At 38.5% G+C, this 20,868-nt stretch overlaps 1 protein-coding gene across 6 annotated transcripts in view; it reads left to right on the plus strand.

Annotated features, from left to right (window-relative positions):
* The window catches only part of ECPAS (Ecm29 proteasome adaptor and scaffold), a 124,280-nt gene that overhangs the window by 70,011 nt on the left and 33,401 nt on the right, over window positions 1-20,868 (plus strand). For all 6 annotated transcript variants that reach the window (XM_034967978.3, XM_034967977.3, XM_055117736.2 and 3 more), the window contains 8 exons: window positions 180-402; window positions 849-940; window positions 2,690-2,824; window positions 3,720-3,882; window positions 4,647-4,819; window positions 6,189-6,290; window positions 17,687-17,810; window positions 20,530-20,675. In XM_034967978.3, coding sequence (XP_034823869.1) covers window positions 180-402; window positions 849-940; window positions 2,690-2,824; window positions 3,720-3,882; window positions 4,647-4,819; window positions 6,189-6,290; window positions 17,687-17,810; window positions 20,530-20,675 — 1,158 coding nt within the window. The remainder of the gene's footprint in view (window positions 1-179; window positions 403-848; window positions 941-2,689; window positions 2,825-3,719; window positions 3,883-4,646; window positions 4,820-6,188; window positions 6,291-17,686; window positions 17,811-20,529; window positions 20,676-20,868) is intronic.

A 20,868-nucleotide genomic window follows, 5' to 3' on the forward strand; every position in this document is an offset into this window, starting at 1 on the left:
AAACCTTATTATACAAATTTTGCTCCGTTATGGCATATTTTCTGCCTTCCATGAGGATTGGAATAGCTGTATAAAGAAGTGTGGGTGAATCAAAACTAGAAATTGTTACTTTGAAGAGTACCTTCCCACACTGACTTTTCGAGAAGCTTATGCAGTCTTCCTCTCCGTTCTGTTTGTAGATCGTTCTGTACTTGCGCATGTGCCTTGCGCACAGTGCGGGGGTGGTGCCCACCTCTCAGAGTTTGGCTGATATGCAGGATCATGCCCCAGCCATTGGGCGCTACATACGGACTTTAATGTCAAGCGGGCAGACGGCACCCTCATCATCTAACAAGAGTGGGGAGACTAACCCTGTCCAGATCTACATTGGCCTGCTTCAGCAGCTGTTAGCAGGTGTTGGAGGTAGGAATCTGTGACGCGAAGGAAAGATATTAGAGCACTTAAGCAAAGATCTAATTTTAAACTTTGCTGAGAATTTATAGCAAAATTATTCTTTCTCTTCTGTAACTGAACATTAGCCTTTGTTTCTTTTTAAACTTATCGGATTCATTCTGGATACACTACTTCTTTTTTCGGAAAGAAATGCTAACAATAGATAAATACATTTTTACTTCGGAAGTGGATGTGAAGAACAGGATATCCTTTTTATAGATAGCTCATCTGTAAATTTGCTGTAGTGAATCACATACTATATTTAGGTTGTGTAGGTTTTTTTTTTTTTTTTTTTTTTTAATAGAACCGAAAGAATGTGTGCTAAAGCAGTGGCCTTATACTTTAAAGGAATTTAGTGATCCCTGTATGTTCATTACTTTTTTTGAAATTTAAGGTGATTCTGAATTCTTATTTAGGTTTGCCGGTTATGTACTGTCTATTGGAAGCTGTGTCAGTGTATCCAGAAAAGCTGGCTACCAAATTTGTAGACAAAACAGAATGGATAAAGGTATGTTCTGCATGTACCTTTTTTTAAAAAAATTCTATTTCAGACCTTAACTTCATGATTTCTTTTTCCTGCCAGCATCCCTATGACCTTTTCTGCCTTTAGGTCGTTTTGAAAACTCTCTTATCATCAGACACTTACTGGGAAGCATGTAGGTCACTATGTCTCATTGACACATCTGGAGGAGATTGGGAGATGAATTGAGAACCATAGGAGTAAAAAAAAGTTCCTTTTCTGTTTCAAAAGTTTTTTTTTTTTTTTTTTGAAAAAATAAGCAATAGATTTGTGTAGTTTAAATAAAAACTATGTAAAATGTCTCCTTTCTGTAACCATCTCCAACCTACCCAAGCCTTCTAATTTTTGTCCTTTCCTCTCCCCTCTGACAAACATATGTAAGTCACCACTTATATATGGCATGCTTTCTAGAGTTTACTTATGTACATACACATAAAAACATGCATTTAAAATTTTTGTCCCATCTTTTTATCAAAAGCAGCATACTATTCATACTGTTTTATACATTCTTTCACTTAATAGTAGAGAGCTATTCCACTACAACTATGGAGAGAGCATCTTCTTTAACAGCCTCAGTTTTTATTGTATGAATGTACTATCATGTATTCTAGATCTGTATAGATGGTCATTTAGAGTACTTCCATTCTGCTGCAATGAATAATCTATCATCTTGCATATTGAGGAAGTATATGTTTTAGATGGATTCCCTAGAAGTGGAATAGCTATATCAGAGGACATGTGTTTTTGTAATTTTCATAGGTAATGCCACACCCTCCGTGTGTGGTACCAATGTACACTTCTACCAGTCATGTATGAGGGTGTCCCTGTCCCATGGCCACACCAAAAGGGATGCCACGTTTGGAAAATAAAAATATAAGATACTCAGTTAAATTTGAATTTCAGATAAATAATGAATAATTTTTTTTTTGTATAAGTATTGGCCCATACAGTTTTCTGTATCTCCATGTGCTACATATTGCGGTTCTTTTTTTGGAAAATACAGCTTGAATGATGGTAAAAATGTAAAAATTATGTCTTTAAGTGTGAAAACATGAATGAAATTTGCCAAGAGGTGTGAGTTTTGCACATTTCTGGATAGTCTGGTCTTATGAAATTGCTTCTAGTTTAAAAAGGTTTTTTTATTTCTTATGAATATTGACTGATTTTAAAATGATTTTATTGAGCTTTGATGTTTTAGATGAGAGGTTGTCATGCTATAGTCAAAGGTCCAAATAGGGCCTGCCTCCTGTTTTTGTATGGTCTGCAAGCTAAGAATGATTTTTACATTTTTAAATGTGGAAAAAAAAAAATCTAGAAACGAATAGCGTTTCATGACCCAAACATTGTCGTGTCCATGTTTTACTGGAACCCAGCCACACTCATTCATTGTGTATTGTCTGTTGCTGCCTTTGTACTGCAGTGGCAGAATGGAGTAGTTGCAGCAGAGACCAAATGGCCCATAAAGCCTTTTTGTTTTTTTACAGAAGTTTGCTGACCCTTGTTTTAGATCATCTGTGAATAAATTTCACCTGTTTTGTACTTGTGTATCTTTGACGAAAATGGACCTAAGATTTTGTTATCTAATTCATTCAGCTTTCATTTTGTTTTCAAATAATGGCTTGTTTTTTTCCCAATATCCATCAACAGATTGAACATTCTTTTAATTTTAAAAGATGTTGTCATCAGGCACGTGGTTCTGTGTTATGTATATATTTGTTTTTTTTTTATACTGCTCAGAGTCTGATGAATAGCAGTAAAGAAGAAATGCGCGAACTGGCAGCGTTGTTTTATTCTGTAGTGGTATCAACAGTGTCGGGGAATGAGTTGAAATCAATGATAGAACAGCTTATAAAGACTACAAAAGACAATCACGTATGTTATTTTGTTTTCATTCTTTTTTATGGGAGATAGGGTTTTATAAAAGGATCTAACTTGGGTTTTATAAAAGGATCTAACTTATTTTTGACTTTCATGTTCTCATTTGTAAAATGAACTTACAAATTCCTTGCTTTTATGACCGTAAAGAGTACATGAGATAGGTAATACATTGGTTCAGTCAGCTCACTTAACAGATACGGGTGCTGTGTCTGATAAGCACTGTTTTAGGTGCTAGGAGTACAGTGATTCATAAATACATGAGAATCCCTGGTACAACAGGATGCTCAGAGCCTGCAGCCATACCACCGTGAACACACCTAATCTCATCTGATCTTGGAAACTAAGCAGGGTCGGGCCTGATGAGTACTGAAAGCGAGAAATGTTAGCTCCTTTTTTCTTCCTCATCTACTGCTGCCAGTGAAAAAACAAGTTTTACTTCACATAGTTTGTTGGTTACCTTGTGTTTGGAGTTTTTGGCAATTAGAAATAGGATCTGTTTATTGTCTTTTGTTGGCAATAGGAAGACATGATGTGTGAAAGTTATGATATTCTAGTTACATAAGTGCTGTAAGCTAGAAAGTGGCGTGGGAGCATGTAGGAGCATGTAGGAAAGTCATCTCACCCGGAATTGGAGTGGGCATGGAATTACAGAATGTAAATCTTAAAGTGAATCAAGATTCAGCTTCTCAAAATTCCATTAGAAACTCAAGGTTTCTCTTGTTCCCTAAGCTCGATGCATTAGCATCCAGTGAAACCTCGAGTGTTCACTTTATTCTTTAGCCTTATGTTTTGTTGGAGAGATGATCCTAATCGACACACAGTTACTGCCATGTATTCTTGCATATATGAGAGAGAGCCAGAGATATGCTATTGTTTTTGCTAAATTCAGAGCCCGGAGATACAGCATGGATCCTTGCTTGCATTGGGATTCACGGTGGGAAGGTATTTGGCTAAAAAGAAAATGAGAATGTCAGAGCAACAAGACCTGGAGAGAAATGCTGACACCCTCCCTGATCAAGAGGAACTCATTCAGAGTGCTACAGAAACAATAGGTAATTAATGTCTTTATGCCGATTTGGGTGTTGCAGTTTTTGAATTATGTTAAATTTTAATATGGCGTTTCAGTTTCTTTTTATGGCATTGTATTTTAAAAGACACAAGCTTTTTCACAAAAAACTTACTTGATAAATTCTGTATTTTTAATAACAACGAAGGCTGGGTGTGGTGGCTCATGCCTATAATCTCAGTACTTTGGGAGGCCAAGGTGGGAGGATCACTTGAGTCCAAGAGTTTGAGACCAGTCTAGTCAGCATAGTGAGACCTAGCCTCTACAAAAAAATAAACAAAATTAGCTTGGTATGGTGGCGTGTACCTGTAGCCTCAACTACTGAGGAAGCTAAGGTGGGAGAATCACTGGAGCCTGGGAGGTCGAGGCTGCAGTGAGCTGTGATCATGCCACTGCACTCCCGCCTGGGTGACAGAGCTCGACCTTGTCTCAAAAAACCAAAACAAACAAAGCAAAAAACAAAGCAATGAAAGCATTCTATTTTTTTCTCTACATTTTTTTCTACATGTTTTTATAAACAGAGATGATCCTATTATGAGAACAAATTTATACATTAAAAAAATACTACTCAATCCCCTGTTGCCATGTTGTCTTTCCACTGAATAAATGTTGACAAATTGTCAACTAGAAGATATCGTACACTTTGATTTTATTTTGCCGTCTTAAAAAAAACCTTGAGTACATCACTGGTTGCTTTGGGTCGTAAGGATAATGGTATATAATTCTCTTTTTGGCTAAATGTGCTTATAGGCTCATTTTTGGACAGTACATCACCCCTCCTGGCAATTGCTGCCTGCACAGCCCTGGGTGAAATTGGCAGAAATGGTCCACTTCCAATCCCCAGTGAGGGATCTGGCTTTACCAAATTGCATCTTGTAGAAAGCTTACTAAGTAGAATACCTTCCAGTAAAGAAACAAATAAGGTAAGTTTTTTTCTTATTTCTTCCCTTTCTGGAATTCGGTCTTTCTATGCATAAATGAGCAAAAACAAATTATAATGAGAATAGATGACATTACAGCTGGAGGAAGGATTTAATGTAAAAATGGGTGATAAAGAAGCAAGTCTTAAGTGTTTACTTTTGAGCTAGAGGTTATCTGTGTACAATCTTAGTGTGCACATCTTTTGGCCCAGTCATTCCAATTTAGGTCTTTATAACTGTTAAGATTTGAGTGAAGTATTAAATTCATCAGGAAATATCTTTTGTCATGCAAAAGGTGTATAATAAAATGTTAAGTAATTTTGTGATTTTTTTTATTTTAGGCCAAATATAAATCCTAACCTCCTAAAGCCAGTTTTGTGATCAAAACACCTCAATTTTGAGGTGTAAGATGATTTAATGAGCAGAAATATCAGTTTACTACTACAAGTTTAATTGATATAATCTTTTTTTTTTTTTTGAGATGGAGTTTTGCTCTTGCTGCTCAAGCTAAAGTGCAATGGCGTGATCTCGGCTCACTGCAACCTCCACCTCCCAAGTTCAGGCAGGTGATTCTCCTGCCTCAGCCTCCTGAGTAGCTGAGATTGCAGGCGCACACCACCATGCCCAGCTAATTTTTGTATTTTTAGTAGCGATGGGGTTTCACCATGTTGGCCAGGCTGGTCTCGAACTCCTGACCTCAGGCAATCCTGCCTGCCTCGGCCTCCAAAAGTGCTGGGATTACAGGCTTGAGCCACTGAGCCTGGCCTAATTCCTATAATCTTAATCTTGGTCTAGCTACTGTTTAAAACTTTCTGAGAAGATACACAGTATAGTTTTTATTAGCTATTAACTAATCATTGCCAAACATTGTTAAGCACTTCTAATGTGCCAGAGAGTATGTTAAGTGCTTTGCATGCATTGATTGAATCTTCTAAAAGGTCTAGTGAAATCGGCACAGTTGTCATCTCTATGTGAGATAACATGAGGAAGCAGAGTCACAGAGAGGGGAAATAACTTGCTTAAGGTTGCACACCAGTATAGGCTGAAATGGTTGAGATGTGATTTGGTCCTAGGTCCTCTGGGCCCAGAACCCACATTTTAAATCGTTATAGTTTGAAAGGTAATAAGCCTAGTTAAAGGCTTTCTTCCTTCTTCTTTTGCAGCTGTGGATCCTTAGTGGACTCAGATTTGTGTGTTTCTACCTTCAATGACTTACAGACATACGACTGTAAAATTTGATGCTTTTGTAAAAACTTTTGCGTTGATGTGTTAGATAGACTGCGCTTCCCTGTCATCTCATTTTGGAAATACTGCACTGGGGTAAAGCTATTATATACTCTGTTTAAAAGAAAAAAATTTGGTGTTCTTCCAGATGAAAGAACGAGCAATCCAAACACTGGGATATTTTCCAGTTGGGGATGGAGATTTTCCTCACCAGAAACTCCTCTTGCAAGGTCTGATGGATTCTGTGGAGGTATTTATATTGCTACCTGATTGTTAGTTATTCAGAGAAAAGGCATTGGTCTTTTTTTTTTTTTTTAGGTGCAGTTCTGCATGCTGTGAGATTTTTAATTAAGCATTTACTTGTTTATTCACCAGATACTTGAGTACTAGTTTTGTGCTCATCACTGTGCTAGGTATAGCATTGACTAAATCACCTATGAGGGAAAGACCTTTTCTTAAAATTTTTGAGCAAAGTGCGGTGCAGTGTGGGTAGAAGGGGAAACATCCACATAGCCCGTCAGCCAGATGTGTGGAGTGAGCCACTAAAAAACAGTAGTTCTTGAGTGTTTCAGTTGGTATTTCAGTTGTTTTCAAGTCTGATGATTTAGCTTCTGTCCTCTAGATGCCTAGTGTGTAGTGGAGAAGACCTACAAGTAGGCAAATGCCAAGATAGTGTACTTAGTATCTCAGCATGGCCTGATCTGGCCCTGCTTTTCCTAGCCTTGATTCATGACATTCACTCACTTTCTGTATACCAGCCTCTTTGGCCGCCTTGCACTGAGCTTTTGAAAGCCTCCTACTTCCTTCTCGGCTTGTTGCTGTGCTCCTTGAAAAGCCTTCCCTGACCCATCATACTAGGGTAGATTCTTTAGTTACTTGTGCCATCATGTCTCTCATTCTTTTTCTTCACAGCATTTATCACAGTTTCTAATGGCCCACCAGACTGAATGCAGACTCTGTTTTGCTTACCGTTGTAAAACAAGTGCCTAGCAGTGTGATTGGTAATAGTAGGACCTCAGTAAATATTGGCAGACTAAGTACCCGAATGAAGAGACATTTGCATGTAAGGCAGTAGAATCACAAAGGAAGGTGTAATTCTATCAGGAAGAGTTAGTGTATGTCTTTGGAGGAGAGGTTTCTGCTGGGCCTTAAATGATGGGAGGGAGAAGAGATAATTGAGGCTAAGGGCTGAGGCACTCGAGTAAGAGAGCTGATATTAGTCTGGATTCTGAATTCAGTATTTTTAAAGTGAATTTTTTTAGACAATCTACGTCTCCTGGGATGTCATTAACATTGTAACCACTTGGAGAGAAACTTATGATAGTGGTTTTCTCATCTTTTTCCTTTTTTGAATCCCTGAGTGAGGTGGGTTTCTTCTAGGTTTTTTTTTTCTGAGATGGAGTTTTGCTCTGTCTCCCAGGCTGGAGTAAAGTGGCACGATCTTGGCTCACTGCAACCTCCACCTCCCGGGTTCAAGCAATTCTCCTTCGTCAGCCTCCCAAGTAGCTGGGATTACAAGTGCACGCCACCACGCCTGGCTAATATTTGTATTTTTAATAGAGACAGGGTTTCACCATGTTGACCAGGCTGGTCTTGAACTTCTGACCTCAGGTGATCCACCCGCCTCGGCCTCCCAAAGTGCTGGGATTACAGATGTGAACCACTGCACCCAGCCTGTTTTGTTTTTTTTAAATGAAGGCTCGTCTGGATTCTTAACTTACTTTTAATGCTATTATTTTAAGAGTTTAGAAATACATGAAAAGCTAGAAATATGGAAATAAGGTAGAGAGATTAAATGATGAGAATAATAAAAAGCATGAAACGGAAGCAGAATATCTTCACAGTCGAATAGGACACAGTGCTGAAGGTTTTTTTGGTTTCTTTTAACTGTTTTTATTTTTTATTTATTTTATTTTTACAATAGGATCTCATTCTGTCACCAAGGCTGGAGTACATTACATCTCCCAGGCTCAAACCATCCTCCCACCTCACCTCCTAAGCAGCTGGGACCACAGGCATGCGCCACCATGCCTGGCTAATATTTTAATTTTTTATAGAGACAGGGTATCCCTGTGTGGCCTAGGGTGGTCTTGAATTCCTGGGCTCAAGTGATCCTCCCACCTGGATCTCCCAAAATGCTAGGATTACAGACATAAGCCACTGTGCCTCGCCCATTTTTAATTTTTTAAATTGATACAAGCATACAATGTGTAATGATCAAATTAGGGTAATTGGGATATCCATCATTTTAAGCATTTATCATTTCTTTGTGTTTGGAGCATGTCAGATTTTCCCTTCTCGCTATTTTGAAATATACAATAAATTCTTATTAACTATTGTTGCCCTGTTGTGCTGCCAAACACTAAAACTTAATTTTTGTAACTGTATTTTAGTTCCCATTAGCCAAGCTCTCTTTCCCCGCTCTCCAGTACCTTTCCTGGCCTCTGGTAACCACCATTTGTTCACTACTTCCATGAGATCAGTTTTCTCACATTTAAGTGAGAACATAGGATATTTGCTCTGTGCCTGGCTTATTTTACTAAATATAATGTCCTCCGGTTCCATCTATGTTGCCGTCAGCAACAGGATTTCATTATTTTTTATGGCTGAATAATATTCCATTGTGTATATATACCACTTCAAAAAAATCCATTCATCTGTTGCTGGACACTTAGCTTGATTTCTTGTTTTGGCTATTGTTAATAGTGCTGCAGTAAACATTGGAGCACAAATACCTCTTCAGAATACAGATTTTCTTTCTTCTGGATATATACTCAGGATACATACTGGGATTGCTGGGTTATATGATAGTTCTATTTTTAGTTTTTTGAGGAACCTTCATACTGTTTTCCCACCAACAGTGTATGAATGTTCCCCTTTCTTCACATTCTGACTATCATCTGTTGTTTTCTGTCTTCTTGATAATGGCTGTTCTAACTAGGGTGAGATGAGATCTCATTGTGGTTTTTCTCTGTATTTCTATCATGATCAGTGATGCCAGACTTTTTGTTGTATACCTATTGGCCATTTATATACCTTTTTTTGAGAAATAACTGTATTCAGATCTTTTGTCCCTTTTCAAATCAGATTGTTTATTTGCTATTGAGTTGAATTCCTTACTTATTGTGTATTTTAATCTCTTGTCAGATGGATAATTTGCAGATATTTTCGTCTATGCCATAGGTTGTCTCTTCACTCTGTTGGATGTTTCCTTTGCTGTGCAGAAGCTTTTTAGCTTGATATAATCCCATTTGTCAATTTTTGCTTTAGTTGGCTGTGCTTTTATGATCTTGAGAAATCTGTGCCCAGACCAGTATCCTGAAGTGTTTCTCCAGTGTTTTTTTATAGTAGTCTTGTAATTCAGGTCTTAGATTTAAGTCCATTTTGGTTTGATATGGTGAGACAAAGGGGCCCAGTTTCATTTTTCTGCATGTGGATATCTAGTTTTTCCAGCACAACTTATTGAAGAGACTGTTCCTTCCTCAATATATGTTCTTGATGCCTTTGTTGAAAATGAGTTGACTGTAAATGAGTAGATTTATCTTTGGGTTCTCTATTCTGTTCCATTGGTGTATGTGTCTGTTTTTATGCCAGTTTCATGCTGTTTTGCTTACCATAGCTTTGTAATATATTTTGAAGTCAGGTAATGCAATGCCTCTGGCTTTATTCTTTTTGCTCAGTATTTTTTGCTCATTATTCAGGGTCTTTGGTGGTTTCATAGCAATTTTAGGATTGTTTTTCTAGTTCTGCTTTGATGAACGTCATTGATATTTTGATAGGGATTATATTGAATCTGTAGATCGTTTTTGGTAGTATGGAAATTTTAATAATACGATTTCAGTCCATGAACATGGGCTGTGTCTTCTCTTTTGTGTGTTCTTTTTAATTTTTTTCATCAATGTTTTATAGTTTTCAGTACAGAGATCTTTTGCTTATTTGGTTATAATTTATCCCTAGGTTTTTTTTTTTTTTTGGTAGCTATTATAAGCAGGATTGCTTTCTTGATTTCTTTTTCAGATTGTTTGCTGTTGGCATATTAGTCTGTTCTTGCACTGCTATAAATGGGTAACTTATAAAGAAAACAGGTTTAATTGGCTCACAGTTTTGCAGGCTGTACAGTAAGCATGGCTGGGAAGGCCTCAGGAAACTTACAATCTTGGCAGAAGGCGAAGAGGAAGCAGGCATGTCTTACATGGCAGGAGCAGGAGAAAAAGAACAAAGCGGGAGGTGCTACACGCTCCCTGTCAGAACAGTAAGGGGGAAGTCCACCCCCAAGATCCAGTCACCCCCCCCCCACCAGGCCTCTCCTCCAACACTGGGGATTAAGATTCAGTCATGAGATTTGGGCAGGGACACAAATCCAAAGCATATCACATATAATGCGACTGTTTGTATGTTGATTTTGTATCCTGTAACTTACTGACTTTGTTTATCAGTTCTAATAATTTTTTTGTTTATCTTTTAAATAACCCAGTTTTTCATTTCATTAAACTTCTGTAGTTTTTTTAGTCTCAATTTCATTTACTTCTGTTCTGAATTTTATTATTTCTTTCCTTTATTAATTTTGGGTTTGCTTTGCTTTTGCTTTTCTAGTTCTTTAAAGTGCGTCATTATGTTGTTTATTTGAAGTCTTTGTACTTTTCTGTACTTTGTACTTTTATTACTATAAAATTCCCACTTAGCACTGCTTTTGTTGTATCCCATAGGTTTTGGTATGTTGTTTTTATTTTCTTTTTTATCAAGAAATTTTAAATTTTTCTTTCTTAATTTTTTCATAGATCCATTGGTTGTTCAGGAACGTGTTGTTTAATTTCCATGTATTTCTGTAGTTTCCAAAGTTCTACTTATTACTGATTTCTAGTTTTATTCCATTATGGTCAGAAAAGATACTTGATATAATTTTGATTTTTTTTGAATTGCTTGAGACTTGCTTTGTGGTCTAACATATGGTCTATCCTGGAAAATGTTCCATGTGCTGATGAGAAAACATGTGTATTCTATAGCAGTTGGTTGAAATGTTCTGTAAATGTCAGGTCCATTTTGTCTAGAGTGTAGTTCAGTTTTGATTTGGATTGTTTGATTTTGTCTGAATGACCTGTCCATTATTGAAAGTGGGGTGTTGAAGTCAGTCTTCAGCTATTATTGTGTTGCAGTCTGTCTCTCCCTTTAATAAATCTATTATGCTTTATACGTTTGAGTGCTCCAATAGTGTTTGCATATATATTTATAACCTTTATATGCTCTTGCTGAATTGAGCCCTTTATCATTATGTAATGACCTAGGTCTTTTTCTAGTTTTTGACTTGAAATCTATTTTATCTGATGCAAGTATAGTTACTTCTATTCTTTTTTGGTTTTCATTTGCATGGAAGTATCTTTTTCATACCTTTACCTTCAATCTATTTGTGTCTTTATAGGTGAAGTGAATTTCTCTCTTTTTTTTTTTCTTTCAGAGATGGAGTCTCGCTCCATTGCCCAGGCTGGAGTGCAGCAAACTCAGCTCAATGCAGCCTCCACCTCCTGGGTTCAAGAGATTCTCTTGCCTCAGCCTCCTAAGTAGCTGGGCCTACAGGCACAAGCCACCATGCCCAGCTAATTTTTTTTTTTTTTTTTTTTTCAGTAGAGATGGGGTTTCGCCATGTTGGCTAGGCTGGTCTTGAACCCCTGACCTCAAGTGATCTGCCCACCGTGGCCTCCCAAAGTGTTAGGATTACAGGTGTGAGCCACCATGCCCAGCCGAAGTGAATTTCTTGTAGGCAGCATATAGTTGGTCTTGTTTTCTTATTCATTGAGCCATTCTGTATCTTTTAATCAGATAAGTTAGTCCATCAACAGTCAGTTTATTATTGTTAGGTAAAGACTTAACTACTGCCAGTTTGTTTTTTGTTTTCTGGTTGTTTTGGAAGTCCTCTCTTTTTTTCTTTCTGTCTTCCTTTGTGGATAAATGATTTTTTCTCATAGTATGTTTTACTTTTTATTTTTAGTTTATCTGTTTAGACTTTTTTGAGTTGTGGTTTCCCTAAGGGGTTCAGAAAATATAACAAGTTTGATGACAACTTCACTTTGATCACAAGAAAAGAACAAAAACAAGCAAAGAAAAAACTTAAAAACTCTGTTTTAATTCCAGTACCCCAATTTTTTGGCTCTTTGTTTTCTCAACTTGTATCTTTTTATATTGCCTATCTTTCAACAAATTGTTGTGGTCATTATTTTTGAAAAGTTTATGTTTTAGTCTTCATACTAAAGATTCTACGGAGTATTAGATAAGGATACTGAAGATACTCTAATACAAAGATACTCTTAATACAGCATTAGAGTATCTTTAAATGCAGTATTAGAGTGTCTTTAGTATCTTTAGAATACTCTATAAAGTATTAGAGTATTTTGAATTTGTCTGTGTATTTACATTTTTTGTTGCATGCTAGAATTCTTTTCTTTCAGATTGAAGAACTGTAGCATTTTTTGTAAGACACATCTGGTGGTAGTGAATTCCCTCATCTTTTGTTTACCCAGGAAAGTCTTCATTTATCCTTTATATTTGAATGTTGTGGGAAGTCAGGGACCCCAAGTGGAGGGACTGGCTGAAGCTGTGGCAGAAGAACATAAATTGTGAAGATTTCATGAACACTTATCAGTTCCCAAAATTAATACTTTTATAATTTCTTATGCCTGTCTTTACTGCAGTCTCTGAACATAAATTGTGAAGATTTCATGGACATTTATCACTTCCTCAATCAATCCTCTTATAATTTCTTATGCCTGTCTTTACTTTATCTCTTAATCCCGTCATCTTCGTAAGCTGAGGATGTATGTCAGGACCCTGTGATGATTGTGTTAACTGTATAAATTGTTTGTAAAACGTGTGTTTGAACAATATGAAATCAGTGCACCCTGAAAAAGAACAGAATAACAGTGATTTTCAGGGAACAAGGAAAGATAACCATAAGGTCTGACTGCCTGCAGGGTCGGGCAGAATAGAGCCATATTTTTCTTCTTGCAGAAAGCCTGTAGACAGATGTGTGAGCAGGAGAAGTATCACTGAATTCTTTTCCCAGCAAGGAATATTAATAATTGAGACCCTGGGGAAGGAATGCATTCCTGGTGGGAGGTCTATGAACGGCTACTCTGGGAGCGTCTGTCTTATGTGGTTGAGATAAGGACTGAAATATGCCCTGGTCTCCTGCAGTGCCCTCAGGCTTGCTAGGATTGGGAAATTCCAGCCTGGTGAATTCTAGTCAGACTGATTGTCTGCTCTCAAACCCTGTTTCCTGTTAAAATGTTTATCAAGACAATGTGTGCACAGCGGGACACAGACCCTCATCAGTAATTCTAATTTTGCCCTTGCCTTGTGATCTTTTATTGCCCTTTGAAGCGTGTGATCTTTGTGACTTACTCCCTGTTTGTACACCCCCCTCCCCTTTCAAAATCCCTAATAAAAACTTGCTGGTTTTGCAGCTCAAGGTCGCCATCACGGTCCTACCAATATGTGACGGCACCCCCGCAGGCCCAGCTGTAAAATTTCTCTCTTTGTACTCTTTCTATTTCTCAGACCAACCGACACTTAGGGAAAATAGAAAAGAACCTACATTGAAATATTGGGGGCTGGTTCCCCTGATATTTGAAGGATAGCTTTGCTGGGTACAGTATTCTCAGTTGCAAGGATTTCTTTCTTTCTTTCTTACTTACTTTTAGCACTTTGAATATGTTATTTCACTCCCTCCTGGCCTGTAAGGTTTCTGTCGCCAGACATATCAGAGCTCCTTTATATCTTACTTGCTTCTTTTCTCTTGCTACTTTTAGGATCCTCTCTTCATCCATGACCTTTGCGAGTTTATTATATGCTTTGGGGTAATCTTAATTGGATTGAATTTTCTTGGTGTTCTTTGACCTTCTTTTACCTGGGTGTTCATCTTTTTCTAGGTTCTGAAAGTTTTCTTTTGATTATTTCTTTGAATAAACTTTCTAACCTGTTTCTTTCTCTGTTTCCTCTTTAAGGCAAATAACTCTTAGCCTCTTTGAAGCTGTTTTCCAGATCTTGTAAGTGTATCTCATTCTTCTGCATTTTTTTCCTCTGACTGTGTGTTTTCAAGTAGCCTGTCTCAGAGCTCACTAATTCTTTCTTCTACTTGATCAGTTCTGCTGTTGAGACACACTGAAGCATTTTTCAGTCATCCATTATATTTTTCAGCTCTAAGATTTGATTTTTTCCCCCATTTTAATCTCTTTACTAAATTTCTCTTATAAGTTTCTGAATTCCTTCTCCATGTTTTCTTGAAGTTGTTGAGCATTCTTAAAACAGCTATCTTGAATTCCGTGTCTGAGAGGTCACATATCTACACCACTCCAGGATTGGTCACTGGTGCCTGCTTAGTCTGTTTATTTAGGGTGAATGTTTTTTCGAACATGTTTTCTCAAATGTCCTCGATGCTTGTGAACATTCGTCAGTGTTGGGCATTGAAGAGTTAAATATTTATTCCAGTCTTCACAGTCTGGCCTTGTTTGTACCTGTCCTTCAGAGGGCCTTCCAAGAATTCAAATATGACTGAGTGTTGAGTTCTCTAAGCCTGTGGTCACTGCAGTTGTTTTAGCACTAGAGGGCACCCTAAGCCCAGGTGTGCTGCAACTCTTACAGATACCTAGATACCCAGCATTGATGGACTTGGGGAAGATAAGGGAACATTCTCTGGGTTCCCAGGCAAAGTTTCTTGCTCTCTTCCCTCTCTCTCCCCCAGGTAGAGGGAGTGTCTCTCCACAATGAGCTGCCTGAAGTTAGGGGAGGGTAATGTGGGCACTCCTGTGGCCACAGCAGCTAGCACCATGCTGGGTTACACCAAAGCCCATGGCCTCCCAGACCAGCACAGTACCAGGGCTCACCCAAGGCCTGTGGCCACCTGACTGCCACTGATGCTTTTTCAAAGATGAGGCTGCTTTAGTCAGCAGGTGTTGGAGCCAACCAGGACTTGGGACTTAGTTTGTTCATGCCACATGAGCAGATTCCCTTCTTGCCTGTGGTGGGTCTAGAAGTGCTCTTCCACAGCAGCATCCTGGAAGTGGGGCTTTCGGACTCTGCCTGGTCCTTTGTTTTATTGTGGGTGGGCTGGTGCCTGGTTGCGAGACAAAGTCTTCTGTATTTTTGCTTTTCCTCCCTCCAAGTGTGGCCTAGCCGCTGGTGAAATTTATTTGTGGGCCTGAGGCCATTTTAGTCAGCTGACTTGGGTTCCTCTCAGTGAAGAAGCTGATTCCCCTCTGGCCCAGATTTGGTCTAAGTGCTCCCTCCTTGGGCACTGGCAGTATTCTGCCTGATGCTGTGACAGGGTGGCACTGAGTTGCAATGTGAAGTATCACACTCATTTTGCTCTCCTTCACCCAAGCACACAGGTTCTCTTTCCAAGCTGTGCTGCCTGGGACTCGGGGAGGGGTGGTGTAGGCAGTGTGTACTTCCCACCCTATTCAGTCAGTCTCCTCTTGTTATTATGCTGAAGCCAGGTACTGTGATGTCTCACCTGATTTAGTTTTTATGAAGGTGCTTTTTTGGTGGATAGTTCAGTTTGATGTTCGTGCGTTAGATGGGGAGGGGATGAGATTCTGTTGGGCTTTTTTTTTTTCAATTTTAAGTTTTTGTAGGTACATGGTGGGTGTATATATTTATGGAGTACATGAGGTGTTTTGATACAGACATGCAATGCTTAATAATCACATCATGGAGAATAGGGTATCCATCCCCTCAAGCATTTCTTTTGAGTTGCAAACAATCCTATTATATTCTTTTAGCTATTTTAAAATGTACAATTTAATTATTATTGACTATAGCCACACTAGTTTGCTATCAAAGAGTAGTAGGTCTCATTCATTCTTTTTTTTTTTTTTGAGACGGAGTCTCACTCTGTTGCCCAGGCTGGAGTGCAATGGTGCAATCTCAGCTCACTGCAACCTCCACCTCCTGAGTTCAAGCGATTCTCCTGCCTCAGCCTCCCAAATAGCTGGGATTACAGGCTCACACCACCATGCCCGGCTAATTTTTTTATTTTTAGTAGAGACGGGGTTTCACCATATTGGCCAGGCTGGTCTTAAACTCCTGACCTCAGGTGATCCGCCCACTGTGGCCTCCCAAAGTGTTGGGATTACAGGTGTGAGCCACTGCACCTGGCCTGAATTCATTCTTTCTAACTATTTTTTTGTACCTGTTAACCATTTCCACCTCCCCGTTCAGCCACTTTGCCCTGCCGCCTGCTCCCTCTTGTAACTTTTTGTTATAGGAAATTTCAAACATACACAAAAATAGAATAATAATATAATGAATCCCCATGTATCTGTTCATATTTTTCTATTGAACCCCCCTTTATTTCTGGATTATTTACAGCAATGTCCAGATAGTATATTATTCATAAATGTAGCTGTGGAGTTTTGTTTTTGTTTTTCATGCCAGCTGTGTTGTTATTAACTACAGGAAACATGCAAAAACAGGTACAGGTACATAAAATGAACCCCTAATAAGGATTATGTTGAAATACCTTTTTTCAGCTTGAAGTTGCCAAGAGAAGCTTTTAACCAGGGAAGCTGTAGGACTAAAGCCTTTAAATCTTTTTTCCTCAGACTAGGAAGCATGTGGCATTAGTACCTGATGCCTCATCACAGCTAGAGCGTTTGTTGATTGGCGTAGGAAAGTCTCAGCTGTTGTCTTTATGCTTTGAAGAGTAGCGTGTTTATAGCCCTCACGTGCTCTCTGTTCATTCCCTTATTTCTCCTTTTCCTCCTAAATTTCTTCTGGTTCACAGTAAAAAGTGGAAAATGCAGGTCTAGGTAGTTACATGTTGGGTCAGTGACTCCTACTAGTGAATCATGTCAACGTTTCTGAATAAAATTTTAAAACACTTGAGTGGGTACTATATAGAATTTTCTAATGTTTGACTTTTGAAATGCTTTCAAACTTAGAGTGAAGCTGTAAGAATAGTGTAAAGAACTCCTATGTGCCCTTTATCCAGATTTACCAAATTTTAACATTTCACATATGCTTTATTATTCTTTTTTCTGAGCCATTTAAAAGTAACATCAAGATATCATATAATTTAAGAGTGCAAAGAGTTAAATAATTGTTAAATAAATGTTAATAAAATATAATGGCTACTATTTATTGTGGAGTAACCACAATCAAGCATACTATATAATAGTTTTATGTACATTAATCTCATTTAATTCTTCAAGCCTAATGCTGTGGATGACGATATTATGCCCCTTTTACAAATGAAGTTTTTGAGGCTCATAGAAGTTTAAATAAGGTTTTATAGGTGGTGAGAGATAGCTAGAATTTATATTGAGACTTACATGGCTTCAAAGTTGATGGGGTTTTCTGTCTTCCTTAGGTGAACCATATTATGCTTCCAGAGATCATAAATCACTGCTTAGTGGTTCTCTACTGAGGGTGAGGAGGGCGGCAAAGACTTTGAAAAATATCTTCAAGGGATTCTTATATCCTCCACTCCCTCACCATCCCTGGCCTTTGAGCCATTGAATTAGCCGAAAGCAAACTAGGGCAAAGAGTGAAAACAAAACATGCTCAGAAACACACTTTTAAGCAGGCTTTCTGTAGAAATGGATGTTTTTGGGAAATGTGTTTTCTCATTCATGGTTTTTACTTCCTTCATTGCAGGCCAAGCAGATAGAACTTCAGTTCACTATTGGCGAAGCCATTACCAGCGCTGCAATAGGAACTAGTTCTGTGGCTGCCCGAGATGCCTGGCAAGTGACTGAAGAGGAATATACTCCACCTGCTGGTACCAAATATTCAGCTAATTGATGTATAATGATCAAGTAACCTTTTTTTGTTCTCTTTATCACATTTGAGGCAAAAACATTACACATTCCATATTACTGTTTTCAAATATTTATATCTGTTTTACCAGTTTCATTCAGTTAAGAAAAATAGTTGAGTGAAGAAGACACCATGAGGCTGGGCACAGTGGCTCATGAGTGCCTGTAATCCCAGCACTTTGGGAGGCCGAGGTGAGCGAATCACCTGAGGTCAGGAGTTAGAGACCAGCCTGGCTAACATGGTGAAACCCCATCTCTACTAAAAATACAAAATTTAGCTGGGTGTGGTGGCACAAGCCTGTAATCCCAGCTACTCGCGAGGCTGAGGCCTGAGAATTTCTTGAACCTGGGAGGCGGAGGTTGCAAGTGAGCTGAGATTGTGCCACTGCACTCTATCCTGGGCAACAGAGTAAGACTCTGTCTCAAAAAATAAAAAGCAGACAGCATGAAATTAGTTAACTTCTTTTTCTGACCCTTTGGCAAGCAAGCAGGGGAGTCAGCTCTGGATTACCTTGAAGCTTGTGCTCTTTTCACGAGGATTTATGTATTTAGCCAGTTTCAGAATTCAAGGTATAGTTGTTTCCAGATGATGTGTCCTCTAATCCTTTATTACATAATGAAGCCTCAGTGCCTTCTGCTAGCGCTCTAGGTACACTGGCTTTTAGTGACAGCATATAGTTGAGGGAACATGTGGTTTCTGACTTTATGTTTTATATATTATGATTTCAACTTTGTTGTGGTTTGATTTGAATTTGGAATTGAAAATACATTTTAGTATTTGAGCTAGAATAAAAAAAAATTTAAACAGAAGGAAAAGTCACCACATTTTTATATTTTATCCTCTCAAGTGAGGAAATTAAAAGAGAGTATTCTCATGGTGACAATTTTATTGTATATTGTGTTCCATCATGAATAATGCATTAATTTAGTTATTGCACTTAGTGTTACAGTTAACATTTAACTCCACGGTAATGCGTTCACCTGTTATTTCATTAGCCACCGTAAAGAGATTTAAAGGAAATAGAAAAACACACTTTTGCTTGCACTGTAATGAGAGTTGTGGATTGACGGAAGCTGAATCAGAGTCAGTTCTTTGAGGTTTTTCTTTGAACACACATGAAGCAAGGCAAGGAGCAGTTTGTATAGAAGGAAGGAGGTAAGGAAGGGAAGCAACATTGTTAACAAGAAGAGAACCAAACCTGAAGTGGGAATTTTCAGGTTGCATGTGAGAGGTGGTAACAGAGGCTTGACAACACGGAGGGCTCACACTGAGGAGTGGGTTTGCTGTGAGAGGCATGTTTCTGACTCCATGGGTTTTTTACATAGTGACTTAAGCAAGTAGAGGTGAGTAGAGAGGCATCTGTGCCAGTCTTCATCCTCTGAACTCTTGTATTGCCTCAGACTCTTCTTGGAAGATTGCATCCTGCTTGGCTTTTTACTCATGCAAAGGAATCTCAAATTGTCCATTAAATGTTGAAGTTCTATTTTTGTCTGTTTTGGGAAAGGAAAACATAAAATATTGTGGAGAAGGGAGGGATGATGAATCTGTGACATGAATTTTGATCATGTGTGTTCTATGTCATTCTCATCTGAGTGCTTCTTAGCCTTTGGATGTCGTTGTTGGTTACAGTGTACCAATCTTGCTGTGAGTAGAATGAACAGCATTTGAGAAGCCAGTTAGGGCCCAGGTCTTAGCCGTCTTAACATCTCTACATAATATCCTGGGCATATTATGGGAATCTAGTAAGGACTTGTTGGTTTTGTAATTGTAGATGCCCAGATAGCAGAACTGCTGGCAGCTAGAGTTGTGGTTACAGGAATTAAAAGAAGGGATTCTGACTCTGAGAACTGGAGTAATGTGATCAGTGAGGAGTTATGAAGGGACAAGGGGTGGAGGAGAATTGACCATGTCATGTACTGCCAATAGATCGACTAAAGTGAGAATTGAGAAACCATCATTGGACTTAGCAACAGGAAAGTCATTCGTGATTTCTATGACTAATTTCTATGGAGAAGAGAAGGTAAAAGGCTGATTTGGAGTGGGCTCAAAAAAGAGAAGAGCAAAGTTTGAACATGAGTTTAAACAACTATTTTGAAGGGTCTTAATGTAAATCATTGGTTTGTCACTGGAGGAATGAGATTTTTGCCCCTAGACACTTGGTAATGTCTAGACACTGGGGAGGGTGGGTGCCACTGGTCTCTAGTGGGTGAAGGCACAGGATGCTGCTAGACATCGTGCAGTGTATAGCACAGCTTTGTATGATAAAGAATTATCCAGCCACAATGTCAGTAGTGTTGAGGTTGAGAAACCCTGGAGTAATAAAGGAAAGGAGAAAAACAGTATGGTAGCTGGAGGAGGAAAGTAAGTGCAAAATAAGTTTGTTAGTTTTTAGATGGAAGATGAGAAACATCTAGTAGACAAAAATTGCTGACACTAGAGAGATTAGGGATAAGTTTTCATTCTCAGGAACTAAAAAGTTACTCGAGTACCTTTGATATGTAATTTTGTTTACACTAGGTTCTAGAGTGAATAATTATTGATTCCTTCAGCAACTTTAAACACCTTAGCCATTTAGATTTTTATATAGGATTGTTCTGTTGAGTAAATGTTGATTTGAATTTAATTTTTTCAGGAAACTATGTTATTTTAACTCTTTGTTATTTTTCTTTGCTTTTCCCCAGGAGCCAAAGTGAATGATGTGGTTCCATGGGTGTTGGATGTGATTTTAAATAAACATATCATCAGCCCCAACCCACACGTGAGGCAAGCAGCCTGCATCTGGCTCCTTTCCCTTGTCAGGAAGCTAAGTACCCACAAAGAAGTGAAGGTGAGCCATGCTGTATGTGGTCAGCCCTGTTGGAAACCACAGTATTATAAGTAGCAAGGAAAGCATATGAGGGTGAAGGTCATTAACCAGTAGTAGGTATTTTGAAATACATTGTACATGAAGGAATGAAGGATGGTGGCCTGATGTATATAGGCTGGAAGATGATTCTAGCCTTGAAGGAATAAAGTCAGAA

Source organism: Pan paniscus, chromosome 11 (genome assembly GCF_029289425.2).
Source record: "Pan paniscus chromosome 11, NHGRI_mPanPan1-v2.0_pri, whole genome shotgun sequence".
In the NCBI taxonomy this organism is placed as follows: domain Eukaryota; kingdom Metazoa; phylum Chordata; class Mammalia; order Primates; family Hominidae; genus Pan; species Pan paniscus.